Source organism: Poecile atricapillus, chromosome 34 (genome assembly GCF_030490865.1).
Source record: "Poecile atricapillus isolate bPoeAtr1 chromosome 34, bPoeAtr1.hap1, whole genome shotgun sequence".
Taxonomy (NCBI): Eukaryota; Metazoa; Chordata; class Aves; order Passeriformes; family Paridae; genus Poecile; species Poecile atricapillus.
This window is the reverse complement of record NC_081282.1, coordinates 1,356,269-1,370,744: the sequence shown is the minus strand read 5'-3', so window position 1 is coordinate 1,370,744 and position 14,476 is coordinate 1,356,269. Positions and strand designations below refer to the sequence as shown.

The window sequence follows — 14,476 nt, the reverse complement described above, 5'->3', positions numbered from 1 at the left end:
GCGAGAAACGTGCCCGGCTCGTTCCGGGCCCCGCAGCGGATTCCTTCGGCTCCCGGCGGGGCCCGAGGGAGCTCGGAGGGCGGAACAGGCCCCGAGCGGAGGCCGAGATGGAAGCCAGGGGCACGGGCAGGGCTCGGGGTTACCTGGGAACCGCGGCCGCAGCGCCCGCGGCGCTGCTGTTCCAGCTTCAGTTGCGTGGAGACCGCGATCCTCGGTGGGTGTGCGCAGCCTGGCCACGGGCACACGGCTCCACTGGGCCATTCGCCAGGGGAATTGTTCACAGGGAATGGGGCTGTGCGGGGCAATTCCTGCTGCTTTGCTCTCACAGCGAGTCCCGAGTTCGCGGTGCTTTGCTTTCTGCCAGGGAGTCCCCAATTCGCGGTGCTTTGGTCTCACAGGGAGTCCCGAATTTTGTTTAAAATTTAAAAAAGTTAAAGATTGACTAAAGTTGTACTTTTGGGTTTTGTCACAGCTCTGCCATGAATTGGGTTGTGGGTTTTCAGATCTGTTGTGTTCCTTTGCATCCCCTGCACTCATCTGGTCCAAGGCCTCAGGCACGGCTCTGGGGGCTCGCTGCAGGTCTTGGCTGGGTTGTGACACCCCCTCAGCTGCTCCTCATGGCAATGTCCCCTGGATGTGGCCTTCTTGTGGGGGGAGGTTTTAGAGCTGAGCCAGTTTGTGGGAGGGAGGATGGGTGTCCACTGCCTCTTACATTGGGGATGTGGCACAGCCACAAAATTTCCTCCTTGCCCCTCTGTTGATGGGAGGTTTGTGCGCAAACCTGGCCTCAGCAGATGAGTCTGTGGCTGTGACTTCCCCACCCTGAAGCCAGACAGAGCTGATTCTCAGGACAGCTGCTGCCTTTGGCTTTGGTGTGGATGCATTTTTCTCCCTCAGTGTTGATTACTTCTGCCCAGACCTGAGATGATAGGACAATAGTGCCACCTTTATTTTCTCTCAAGTTCCCTTAGGTGGCTTAACTCACAGTCCAAAGTTCCAGTCAGCAGGCATTTTCAGGGAAGGGTGGGCTTTGGTGGGCACAGGGCAAAAAATCCTTTAGAACAAGATTTAAGCCATGAGCCATAACATTCCAGTCTCTCACACATCCTGTGAGGAGCAGCTGAGAGAGCAAGGGGTGTTTAGCCTAAAGAAAAAGAGGTCCATTCTAGCTATTTTTAAATAATATCAATATTTAAAATAATAATAATAATAATAGTAGTAGTAGTAATAATAGTATATTGAATCTAATAATATTAAAGCTACAGCTTTTACAGTCTGTTCTAACTATTATTAATGGTATTCAGTATTTTAGCTCCAGGTTTCAGTGTGATTCATTTTTGAATTGCACAACATAGCCATGTAGTTCAACTAGAGGCCTAACAATCCTGGCTACTCACACCAAACAAGCACTTGGCTACTTTTAAATACTATAAATTTTTTAGCACCAGTATATCTCTTGAGTCTGCTGTGAATTGGATTCTGGATTTTCAGAGTTCCATTCTTGCTCCTTCCAGTTTTCTTGAGGCATTGTTGATCTTCTGCGACTTCCTCCTTTCAAGATGCCTTCTGGATTTCCAGAAAAGACAACGACACCTCCTGAGCTTTTGCTCAGGGCAAGACTGAAGTCTTTCAGTGTAAGTAGCCTCTGGGGCTGTGTTAAGGCTGGAAATGGCCCTGGTGTCCCTCCTCTCCCTGCCCCTGCTGTTGTCCAGCAGCACTGTGAGGCTGCAGAGCCCTCCCCAGCTCTCTGTGCCGTGCTCCTGTTGCTGGGGGCTGTCCTGGTGCACTTGGGAACACCGTGTGTTGCTCCAGGGACACTCCAGTGTCTTCCCTGGCTGTGCCACCGGGGCCAGGTGAAACCAATGTCCAGCTGGAGCCCTGAGCAGGCGCTTCTCTCCCTGCCCTTTGTCACAGCAATTCCTTCTGTCAGGCTGGGCACTCCCCTGTGCTGCTCTCACAAACCTGCCCTTGAGCACCTGGGCAGCTCCAGCTCTGCCCAAAGCCTGGAGAGACAGGGCTGGTGCCAGCAGCAGAGGTTCCAGAGCAGCTGTTCTCTCTCATCTCCTGCGTGGGGCACAGATCCAGCCCTGCACACAGCACTGGAGTCAGGGCCACAAAGGTCCCTTGGCTGTCTGCAGCTCACTTGACTGAAGATGCCCTGCTGCTGAGGCTCTGTCAAGGAGATCCCTCTGTTTTCTTCTGTGGAGGGCTGTGGGAGCCCAGACAGGGGAAGCAAATGCTAATTAACAGAGAGAACTAAAACCTGGACACTTTCCTGTGCACCTCACTCTTGGTACCACTTTGCTTTCTTGCATCTCCTGGACTCACCCAGCAGCGCTGTCTCCTCGCTGTGAGCTTTGAGTGTTGTGCAGGGATGGAATTAGGAAGTTCTGACAGCTCCTCCCCACTCTCTGAAAAGATCACTGCCTCAATCCAGTGAAACTAAAGAGGAAACAAATGCCCAGAGAGCAGAAATCCCTAAACGTGTCCCATCAAATCATGGGGAAGCTGAGGGACACAGCCATGTGGTTGAAGTATGTGTATTCTGCTCTATTATTAATTTATTGATGCTAAGTATTTCAACAAGTAACTTAGAGAGCTTCCAGGACTGTCCTAGATGATGTGATCACCAATTAGTCACCAGTGCCACTTGTTCAAGAAAAGCCTTTCTGAACAAGCACATCTCTGATGCTTTTGCTGGGTTTTTTTTGCCTTTCAGCTGCTTCCCTCTAGATTCCCGAGAGAGAAGCTCAACAGGAATGAGGCCAGTGCTGGGGAGAGTAGTCTGCCCAGAATTGGTCCATTTCTACCCACGAGTGAGACTGGTCAGAAGGTAGCCTTTTCCTGCTCTTTTCCTTTCTGTCTGATGCAAAGTTTGAAGAGGGTGTGTGCTTGTGACAGGCTCACCTCCAGCAAAATACCTCAGTGTCCAGGTGCTGTTGTCATTGCAAACTGCTGGTAGTGGTGGACTTGGAGTCCTGATCTGCACCAAGCCAACACAAATAACTTCTGCTGAAACTGCTGGGGTTTGCTGGAGTGGAGCTGCCATTGCTGAAACAATGGGGGGAAGGCTGGGGACACAAAGGCACAAATTTGCCATTTTCCATTTTCCTGCTGAAAGAGCCACCTCTTGCTTTGCTGTGGTCACCATCAAATGCTTGGGGTCATAGGATTCCCTCCACAGTGGCAGTGCTGGCCTTTGAAGGCCAAGGACCTGCAGGAATTACTGCAGATTTAACAAAAGTAATTGCATGAATGCTTTGGGTTGGAACAATGTGTTGGGAGCCTGAGAGATTCTGCAGGCTGCCAGGTGCACAGGGGACTCGCCCTGGTCAGGGGGGAATGGATGTGCTTTCTCTGGATCAGTGCCTACTTAGAGGTGTGTTTAAAGCTGCTTTTCCTGCAGGACTGGCTGGGTATATTGCACAATCCAGATGTGGTAGGTGGCCGAGGTGGGTGTTGAGCAGGAAATGGGCAGCAAGAGACAGTAACAAAGTGGTGAAGGATTGCCCTGGAGAGGGAGGTCAGGAACAGCTCAAAGAAGGGCACAACTAAGGGACAGTGAGCTGCAGCCACTCCCTTCAGCAGTGCAGTCCCACAGGAGAGCTGCTGGTGTGTCTGGAGTGACAGCAGTGTGGCTGGAGAAGGCAGACAACAGGGGAGAGTTTTCTCAAAGCAGTGTCTCTGCTCCAGAAGCATTTGCTGCTGTTGTGTCATTTCAGACATGCCTCTAGAATGGTATCAAATAAGATAGCAATAATAGACTACAAGAAAGCACCCATTTAAAGCTCATGGAAAAAGGAGATACTAACTCTACTCTTACCCAAGTTACTGAGAAAAGAACTGACCCTTATCCTCATTCAGTATTCACCTCATTTGTCTTTTTCCTATTTTCTGTGTTATTTTATTTTTGCCTTTACCTCTGTTAGGAACACACTAACTTTTAAATACAATTAAAGGGGACAAAGTTGTTGAAGCAAAAGAAAACTGTTCATTAGTGACAATTCAGCTGAGCTGGGTATCTCCCTGCCTGAGAGCTGAGCACACACACACCCTCCACCAAAATGGCTTTTTTTATACCCTTTATGCCCTTTTATATGGCTTCTTTTATACCCTCTATATCCTTTTATATGGCTTCTTTTATACCCTGCTCTGTGTGGCCCAGCAGCTCTTGAGCAGCTCAGAGCAGAGGTGGCTGAGCTACTGTTTCCCCAGTGTGGCCTGGGCAGACGTGCTCACCCAGAGTCTGTACTTCACTGGGGATCAGAGTAAGAGTCTCCTTCATGAACATTCCTCCCAGCAGCTGAACCTCTCCCTGCTCTCTCTTGTCTCTCCAGTTGTTGCCAGTTCTCCCGAAACAGAGCTTGTTTCGTGTTTCCCCACCAGAGCTGGTGTTTCAGAACTTCGTGGCTCATGAAGTCTCTGAAATGGAACTGTCTCTCACAAATGAGAGCAAGGTAAGTGCTGGGGCCTGGAGCTTTAACACCGTGCTGGAAGAGGGGAGTGGTGTAATTCCCATGGTGTACAGCAAAGCAAGTTACCTGCTGCAGCACATCCAGAAGAAAATGTCTCAGCACCTTTGTTCTGCAGGATGGTGGAAATCTTGCTGTGCTGGGAATTCTCCCCTGAGTTTGGCTATGCATTGATGGTATCTATCCCAAAGGATTTGCTTTCTCTTGAAAGCTCTGGATTGATAGGAATGTTGAGGGCTGTACAGTTCTAGCCTGCTTTCATGCTTTGCCTTGGGTCTATACCACATCCTGTGTCTCCTTGGTTAATCTTGGTTCCTGGTAGGAATTTCTGCCTCTCTCAGCCTGTTTGACTCCCTTTGTGCAGCTCACAGTCAAAGCTCATGGGCTGAGTCTTCTCCACTTTCTGCTGGAATCACTTATCACTAATGGCATTGGTACTGCAGGAAATGTGTTGTGAAACAGCCCTGGAGTCAGACTGATGCAGCAGAAGCAGTGGGAGGCCTTTAGGTGCCACTTCAGGCTCCTGCTAAGCTTCATCCAGCTCTGCTCACGTTTTCCAAAATCAACGTGGTGCTCTGCTTTCCCTTTGGAGAACCACAGCACATCCAAAGCCATGTGCTCCTGGAGGATTTCACCTTCACTTGAGGCAATTGTGATTATTTTGCAGTTTTCCAAGAGAGTTGAGAGGGGAAAAAGTTGAAAAATGTCAGCAGTTGTGTTCCACTATAAAGAGGAAAATTGAAGCCATTTGAATTTCAGTCAGGGAAACATTTCCTCAAATGAGGCTTGTGCCAAGCGTGGACTGGTGGGAAGAGCCAGGAGGGTCAAAATCATCTGGTTTAGACTTTTTGAGAGCATTTTGGTGCTCGGGGGTTGATATCTATGTGCTAGAAAATGCATGTTTGCTGTGTCTGTGTATCCCAGAGGGCAGAACCTGTCCTGCTGGCTGAGGGCAGGAATGCCCAGCAGCCCAGCTCACCTGCACAGGCAGCAAGAGCCCCTGGGGAGCCAAGATTGCTTTAATGCTGGAATGTGAGTCAACACTGGTCATGTTTGTCCAGGCAGAAAATGCCTTTGCAGCCCACAGTCAATAGGCACAGCCTGTCTGTATTTCCATCACTTTTGGCAAAGCGATTGCTGTCATGGCTTTATGATTCTTCCTTGCTGCTTTAGTTGCTCATTTAAATTCTCTTTTGCCATCTCCATGTTTTAGGGATTGTCTTGCTGTGTTCCTTCTTTGCCTTTTCAGGTTTGCTTTTATTCCCAGTGAGGCCACAGTGTTTGGTCTCCTCTCTTGCTGGTCTGTTTGCCTGACTGTACCCCCAGACCTGCCCTAGCCAAACCTGATCTGCTAGAAGGGAATTTTTTCCTTCTCCCAGGATAATGTGCTGCTTTGCTTTCAGGTAGCACATCCCCTGTCTGGAACACCACTGCATGGCTGTGTGCAGGCAGAAGCCAGCAGGTTTTTTGGCCTTGTTGAATATGCAGATGACTTGGTGCAGGTGCTCTGTCTCCATCCTGCTGGTGCTGACCTGCTGGGCCCTTCCTTCCCACCGGGCACTGCCCTACTGCCCCTGGCCAAAATGAGCCAGACAGAAGGGATTCAAGTTCTCCCTTGTGAATGATGTGCCTGTACCTCCACAGCTGAAAGTGCTCTGGAAAAGGGATCAAGGAAGGATGTCACCAGGGCACGGACAGGTCTCCTCTCCACCTGTTTCCACAAGTGGCAAAATCATTGTTTCATGTCTTCCCTGCAGTGTGTTCAGCTGGTGCAGGTCTCCATGCAGAGCTCACCTTGTTTCAGGCTGGTGTGCCCCAACGAGGCGTACCGTGCTGTGCCGCGAGGTGCGACTGCCCGTGTGCGCATTCAGTTCACCCCCAACGAGAGCAAGGTGAGACTGGAGGAGCCAAAACACACAATTATCTCCAAAGCCACTGTTTTCCCTGCACTCTGGGACAGCCCATTCCATGCTGTGAGCTTGGCTCCAGGCTGGGGGCAGGCAGCCTGCAGCCAGGCTCAGCTTGGCACGTGCTGCCAGGCGCTGCAGCCAGGCCTGACAGGCCCTGCTTCCCTCCCTGCACATTCCTGAGCATTCCCAAGGGAAGATGCACAGGGAACAGGATGAAAATGACAGAGGGCTGTTGAGAGATGTTTGGCCATCTCTAGGTACAATGGAAGGGTTTCATTATTGTGGAAAACACTGGAGGAATGAAGAGCTCAGAGAGCTTTCCTCCTTCCTGACTGGCAACAGCTTCCCTGCCTCACCCTGGGCTGGAGCAAAGTGGTGATTTCTGCCCCCTCTGTTGTCCAGCCTTGCAGCTGGGCTGTCCCACAGCACAAGTGACCAAGGTACAGCTGCAAGGCCAGGGCAGAGGCTGTGCTGTGCCTGTGAGCCCAGCCTGGCACAGGCACACTGAGCTCTAGGTGCCCTTAGCAGGAGCTTGGTGAGCTGCAGGGGACTTGGACACCTGCTGAAAGAGCTGGTGTAGGGCAGGTACAACCTGCAGGCAGAGCTGTGAGCCCAGAGCCTGTGGCAGTGACACTGCTGTGGCTCTGTCTTCATGCCTGTCACTGTGGCTGCTCTGTCAGCTGGCACCCGTTCCGTGCCAAACGTGCTTTGGTGTGGAGATTTGAGCAGCAGTGCTGAGGCCCTGGAGCTCTGATCTCAGTGCTGGGATCTGGAGGTTTGTTCATACAGAAGGGTTTAGCACATGGCATGGAAGGGAGGAAGGGAAACAAACAACATCCAACAGCATCCTGCTACCTCTTAACACTGTTCTTCTGACTTGCTTGGAGAGGCAAAGTTAGAGGGGAGTTGTGAGCCAACTGATGTTTCTACACTAGACCAGAGGTGCAGGATCTTTTTGGGTGCAGCTGTTTTCTCACCTTCCTTTCCTTTTGCTGCTTCGAGTCAGTTTAACACTTTGTCCTATTCTCAAACAGCAGGAATACAGGAACCTAAAGAGGAATGGCCTGTGTTGTTCCCTAGCTCCATGTTCCTTAGAAGGGACTTGGAAATTATTTAACATCATTAAAATTTAGAGTAAAAGTTGTGGCCTAGGGCAGTTCTCTGTATGACCCTAATGGCATGAGAGCTTAATGCCACTGAGATATGTTTTGCAAAGTGCACTGGTGCCTTTAATAATAATAATATTGGTAGAACTTAGTGTTCATTTAGGGGTAGAATAGAATAGAATAGAATAGAATAGAATAGAATAGAATAGAATAGAATAGAATAGAATAGAATAGAATAGAATAGAATAGAATAGAATAGAATAGATGCCCTTGAAGGGTTCTAGGACATTGTTTTCTTCTGCCATGGGAATGGCACTAAATGCCCTATGCTGAGCTAGTTTCTTTTCCTGCAGGATTATTCCCATGAGCTTGTCTGCATCACCAAAACAGAAAGGATAGTTGTGCCAATCCGGGCCATTGCTGCCCGAGCTATCCTGAACATCCCAGACCAGCTGAACTTCTCGGAGTGTCCAGTCAAGAGCAGCACCAAGAGGACTCTGCTGCTTCGCAACACTGGCAGCCTGGAGGCTCATTACTACATCAGCACCCAGAGGTGAGGCAGCTCCCCTGTCCTTGTGCAAAACACCTTTGGGTGATAATAGGCTTGGGAAAGAGCAACAAAAGGAAGCTGAGCATCAGGGGTGCCCTGCAGCCCTGGCTGGAAGTGAGCAGGATGGATGGCATCTGCTCTTGCTTTCAGTGCTCTTAGCAGGATGCAGCCTTTGAGCTTTCTCTGTCCCACATTTCCTGGAGGGTGCTGGAACATGTGAGGAGCTGGCTTGCACCCTCCTGAGCACAAGCAGCTTCTGAAATGGTTACCATTGTCAGCCAAATAGCCCCATTCTCTGGGAGGCCACAGGCACGTGGCTGCCCAGTGCTCCTCTCATGAGATGCCCTGCTAATGGTGCTTCATTTAGCTGGGGTTGGATCCTTCAGATTGTAAATGGCATCCTCCCTTTGGGTCTTGTTTCCATGTCTCTGTATTGCTCTAATCTGCATTTACACTCTTGCAGAGTTTTGATTGCTGCTTTTCTTAGAGCAGCTTTCATTGAAATGCTGATAAAATGTGCCCTTTATAGGCTAAATCGGGATATTTTCAAGGAAAAATAAACCAAAGAGCCACGCTGCAAATTCAACAGTAATTATTTCTTGGTCTTCAAGGAAAAGTTCCTTCTCCCTGTCTGATTCCTAGGCTGTAATCTCACAGGACAGGTAGTGCCCTAACATTTGCATCTCTTGAGATGAGGTTGATAGGCAGCAGGACAAGAGAAATTGCTGAGGCAGTGTCAAGTTGTGCATGCAGACAGCTCTTAATCCTCTCAGTGGTTTCCCAAACCATTCTCTGATGGGATTGCTGGCAGTGGGATCCTTGGGTCTCATTGCAGAGAGCTGGATGCAGGGTTTGGGGGAGATGAGGTCATTTTATCCCACAGGATCTCCTGAGGTCTGTATTTCCTCAGAAGTGGGTCAGCAGCTGTTTCTGATCCTGTTTTGTCTCTTTTCTGTTGCCTGTGGTTTCTTTGCTCCCTGCTTGCCCAAGGGACCTGCAGTGCAGAAGGAATATCATCCCCAGATGTCCCCTGAGTCCTGATCTCTCTCTTTGTGTTGCAGTCCTTTCTCCGTGGTTCCGGCCATGGGAACTCTGGGTGCTGGTGACAGCGTGCAGGTGACAGTGGGATTTCACCCACTGACCACTGGTGCCCATTTTGGGTCCATGGTAGTGAGCTACAACACAGGTGAGTGCTGGGCACTGCACGGGGCACAGGACACTTCTCCACCACCACTCCCTGTTGTCCCAGCCCCCTCAATTCCCTCTAGATGTGCCTCCCCTGTTCCAGCTTTACCCCAAGGAAAACTGAGAACCAGTTGGTGTTTAGGGGGCTGATAAAGTGGATCCCCTCTAACAGGACTAAGAGTTTTGGGCTCCTGTTTTGCTGAGAGTTGCTGAGTGGAGGAAGGAGGAGCCCTGATTCTCCACTGCCTTGTGGCTATGCCTGGCTGAAGTTTTGTTTTATTCTGGCCAGTGCTGTGTGTGAGGTGTGAGGTCTCCATCAGACTCTCTCCAATGCAGTGTATTTCTTGCACACCTCTGTCCCATAGGCTGCTGCTCCACTGGCTTGTCACAGACCCTTTTACTGTGTTGCCCTCTACACATATATATAGTTTCTGTCTAATAACATTTTCAAATCCTCAAGTACTTTTTGGTGACAAATCAAGACAATTTTTTCCTTGTCCCCATTTCCCAGGCCATTCATGCTGTTGCAAACCTCTCACATCTATCTCCCATTTGATTTCTAGACTGAGGAATCCCATTCAGTCTTCATGTAGAAGCTGCTCTGTACTTACTGATCTTTCCTTGGTCCCTTTTTTATTCAATTTGAAATGCTCCAGTTTGGTTTTTGAGATCAGAACAATATCAAATATTTCAAGACTGATGTGGCTGTGTGTTTGGACAGGGAGATGATGATGATGATGATTTTCATGGTGTTCATTTTGTAGTGGTTTGTCATATTGCAGAGCCAGGCTGGTTGTGTTTCCTCACCTGGGTCCCCTCCTGCTCTGGGCTTCACCTCACTTGTTCCTCTGGGCCTCCTTTTTCTGCTCACATGCCCCCAGGTGTATTTGCTTGTCAGCAACAAGGCATCCAAGGGATCAGGAGAGACAGGAATCTCATGGGATGCCCAGGGGAAACCCCAGACAAGCCAGGACTGAACAGGGCTCCTCAGCATCACCTGAAGGACTTGGATGCAGAAATCCTGGTGATCTGAGTGGGTCACCTGAGCACACCTGACAAACCTCACTGTACCTTGGGGCCCAATCTCCACAAACACACTCCAAAATCAGCTGTTTTAGGAGGTGCCCAGGACACCCTCACACTGCACACACAGAGCTGTCAGGATGTTATAAATGTGCTGACCCATAGAACTGCAAATACAGCTAAAAGCTGTGACCCTTTCTTCTGTGACCTGTGGTTTGCTCTGTTCCTTGGGCTTTCATCAGCAACTGAGCTGAGCAAAGGCTCCCCTTTGCTTTGTTCCAGGTGAAGAAATGATCCACACAAACCTTCAGGGAGAAGCTGTAGATGTCAGCATCGGGTTGAGGACGTATTCCGTGGAGCTGAAGAAGACTTTCATCACCATGTCAAGCCACACAACCATGTTCATCGAGAACAGGAGTAACATCAGAGCCCAGTTCCAGTGGAAGACTTTTCCTAGTGAGGAAGATGAGAATGAAGAGAAGAGGAGGTTGGTTTGAAAGATGCATTTCAGTGAGATACATGGCCCAAGACTAAAACTAACGTAGGGCCTCAGGAGGGTGTTGGTGCTTTTGAATGGCTCAGGCCAAGTAAACCATCCCTGGCATCAGGGTGTGTGTCCCTGGGCTTCAGGAGCTCAGCACTTGACATTCCAGTTCCATTTATACCCCAACCAGGGATGGCATTTTGGGAAGGAAAGGTTGATGGCAATGACTAGCTTTCCTCAACTTCTAATTGGGCCTTTGCTTCTCTAATCTTCTTCCTACATGACCTGGCAACATCCTTAAACATTTCCTGAGTTGCCAGCCCCTCTTTCCAAAGGTGATGCACCCTCTTTTTTCCCCTTAGTTTGTTCAAAAGCTCCTTTCCCATCCAGGCTGGCTGTCTTCCCTGCCAGCTCATCTTTCAGCACACAGAGACAGTCTGTTCCTGTGCCTTCAAGAATTCTTTCTTGCAATATGTCCATCCTTCCTGGACACGTTTGTTTTTAAGGGCTCTATCCCAAGGTACTCTCCATATCAGTCTCTTGAACAGGCCCAAGTCTGCCCTCCAGAAGTCCAGAGTGGAAGTTTTGTTGATGCCCCTCCTTGTTTCACTGAATATTGAGAACTCTGGTATTTCACAGTCACTGGACCCCAGACAGTGGTGGACAGATGAAGTTAATTCAGTTATTAAGGAATCTCCTGGTGATATCCTGGGCCCCAGGGAGGCAGCAGACTTCCCTGTGGAATGGATCCAGTCGATCTACAGGCCCTCAGTTCCCCTTAGAAGGGAGTTGCCCACTACCACTACTCTTCTTTTCTTCATCTGTCTGACAAAGTGCAACTGGGGAGACTCTCCAGACAGAATTTTTTCTTTAGTGTCATCTGCCTGACCCTCTGGATCCAGGGCCTCATAACTATTCTGTCAGGGCACCTGGGCAGGTGCTGGGGGTCAGGATGGATCCTACTACAGGATTCTACTACCATGCACTGGGATGGGACCTAAAAAGCTCTGGATCATGAAAAGGTCTCTCCAGGAGTTTACTGTCTCCCTCCTGCACAACAAAGTTCCTTCCCTTCTCAGGGCCTCTGTTTTCATGCATATAAAACCTTGAATACCATTGAAGGGATGCAGTGCCTGAATTCATCCATTTCCTTTGGAAGTGCTCTGGGATGCTCTTGAGGAGGGCAGAGCAGGGAACAGGGCAGGTCCCAAACAGAAGAAACAAAGAGTGATGCTGGTACCACAGAGCTGTGACCCAGCTTCATCTCCCCTTCCCAGGGAAGTCCTGCTCCATGATCTTTATCTGCCTCCCCTGAGCATCTCAGTGGTAGGAAAAGCCAGCTGAGGTGGCTGCTGGATTCTCCCTCAGTTTTGGCAGAGGCTTTGAGGCCGGAGGTTCTCTTAAGGGATGCTGGCTTTCTAAACCTCTCCTGTGTTTGCAAGTGTGCAGTAAAACTACCTGTTGTACCAGTGAACAAGTTATGCTCTGATCCACCTGGGACTCCATGGCTTGGGGTCAGCCCTTGCTGGGGAGCTGCTGCTGCTCCTCCCCAAGTGCTTTGCTCTCCTGCACTTCCACTTCTCTCTGCAAATATGGGGCTTATTGAGCCATCTGCTGGCTCTGTCTGTCCCTGTGGCTGCAGGCAGTGTTACCTGCTGCGATCACCGAGAGAGACCTGCGTGGACAACACGACGGAAGAGAGAAGAAGAGCGAAGAAGAAGGGTTCCTGTGAAGATCGCCGCGCCATCCTGAAGAGCAGCGTCCGGGAGAAGATGATGAAGCTGAAAGAAGACCCCATGCTATTCTCCAGTGATGCTTTTTCCCTTGAGCCAATGGTAAGTGATAGCTGAGAGCCTCACTTTCTTCCTCTAACTAACACTCTAACACTCTAACACTCTTACTCTCGAACTCTTCCTTTTCCCCTTCCCTTTCCTCCTTCTCCTCTTCTGTTTATGCAAGCAAACCCCCACGTTCTCCCATCAACCAGAGCCCTGATTCTGAGGATTGGCATTGTGAGAGGTGATGAATGCCTGGTGTCTGCACAGTGCAAAATCCCTTCTCATCTTGGAGTAAACCCTAGAATAATCCCAACCCCTGCTTTCTTTCCAAACAGGTTAAACTAAGATTTTTATTTCCAAGGAAGGGGATCATGTTCTCTTCTTGTCAAGTGCACCAGTGCACAGAGGCAGTTACATCCTGCAGCTGACAGCAGCATGATGTGACCAACAGCTTGTGTCAGAGCAGTGGGAATGTTGTGGAGAGTGGGAGCTGATCAGCTGAACATGAAGAGCTTCCAGTGGTGTATTGAGCTGGGTTTGGAGCGTTTCCTTGGGCTCCTTGTGTTGTTCACTCATCATTGATGCTCTGAATAAAGGCTTACAGGACTGTGGTTGTAAAGGAGAAATGGGAAGTTTGAAGAGAAATGTTTTGCTCTCTCTTTCTGTTTCAGGAGGGAGAGATCGAGCCAAACAGTTCAGTCCAAATCAAGGTGACCTTTAAACCCCTAAAGGCCCGAGAGTATCGAAGTGTGGCCTACTGCAACATCTCAGGTACAGCTCCTTTCCCCTGCTTCTCTCACCCCCACTGAAGCCATGGTGCAAGCCTGAGCCCTCTGGGCTCCCCTGGAACTGCTGGGAAGAGTCCCTGGGCAGCAGGGCAGTGCTGGCACATCCCACTGCCCCTGCAGCTTCCAGGGAGTCTCCTGTGCAAGGCCAGGGTCAGAATCCTGGGTCTGGGTTACTGATCCCAGAACAACCCAGGCAGTGCAGGGAGAAGTTTTCATGGCACGGCTTTGCCAGCATTTCTTCAAAGGAAAATCAGAGTCAAAGAGCTGCAGAGCAGAACAGCTCTAGAGAACAAGCACCAAGCCCCGCTAGAGCACTGACCTCCAGGATGGGTCCATTTGGCATGGCTCCATCATCAGGCAGCAGGAGCTGAGTTAGAAATGTGCTCCCTGAGCCTGGATCACCTCCCACTGCCCACACACCACCAGACCAGAGGTGGCTGAGCCCCACTGAGCCCAGGGTCTTTGTAGAGGGACCACCCTTGGCCAGCACCTGCTTCTCTCCCTGTGTGGGAATTGGCACCTTGCAGCTCTCAGTCTGTGCAGACAGAACACAATGCTGAGTGTCAGAAGTTGAGGATTTTGGCAACAAAGTCTTGTGCTACTGGGCCAGGTAGTTTGGCAATTGCTGCCCAGCAATTTGCCAGGTACAATTGCCAAACTCTTGATGAGCTTTGTGCCTTCACTGAATGGATTTCAAAGCTCCTCTAGGTGCATGGGAAGGAAACCATAGAATCATGGTATGTTAGGGATGGAATGGACCTTAAAGATCGTCCAGTCCCAAGACCCCTGCCCTGGGCAGGGACACCTCCCACTAGAGCAGGTAGCTCCAAGCCCCAAGCAGCCTGGCTTTGAACACTTTCAGGGCTGGAACCTCCACAACTCCCCTGGGGAGCCTGCTCCAGTGTCTCACCACCCTCACAGTAAAAAATTTCTTCCTAATAGCTCACCTAAATTTCCCTTCTTTGCATTGATACCCATTACTCCTTGGGCTGTCACTACAGGACACCAGAGATGTTTTAAACTCGGCAAACTGGTGGCTAAAATTGGAAACCAGCCCAAGGAATGGGTTAGAAATTGGAAGTCAGCCCCAAGGGATATCTCCTGAGTGAAGAGAAGGGTCCATATCTTCTCTTGCAGTATCAGGAGCTGGTTTTATCCAGCTCAGAGTCAGGGGCTAGCA

General features: G+C 49.9%; 1 protein-coding gene across 1 annotated transcript in view; it reads left to right on the top strand.

Annotated features, from left to right (window-relative positions):
- The first annotated feature begins 107 nt into the window (after positions 1-107).
- The window catches only part of LOC131590671 (hydrocephalus-inducing protein-like), a 57,967-nt gene continuing 43,598 nt past the window's right edge, over positions 108-14,476 (top strand). The window contains exons 1-9 of the mRNA XM_058860933.1: positions 108-214; positions 2,734-2,833; positions 4,338-4,457; positions 6,230-6,364; positions 7,842-8,041; positions 9,100-9,224; positions 10,529-10,733; positions 12,373-12,565; positions 13,180-13,279. Coding sequence (XP_058716916.1) covers positions 108-214; positions 2,734-2,833; positions 4,338-4,457; positions 6,230-6,364; positions 7,842-8,041; positions 9,100-9,224; positions 10,529-10,733; positions 12,373-12,565; positions 13,180-13,279 — 1,285 coding nt within the window. The remainder of the gene's footprint in view (positions 215-2,733; positions 2,834-4,337; positions 4,458-6,229; positions 6,365-7,841; positions 8,042-9,099; positions 9,225-10,528; positions 10,734-12,372; positions 12,566-13,179; positions 13,280-14,476) is intronic.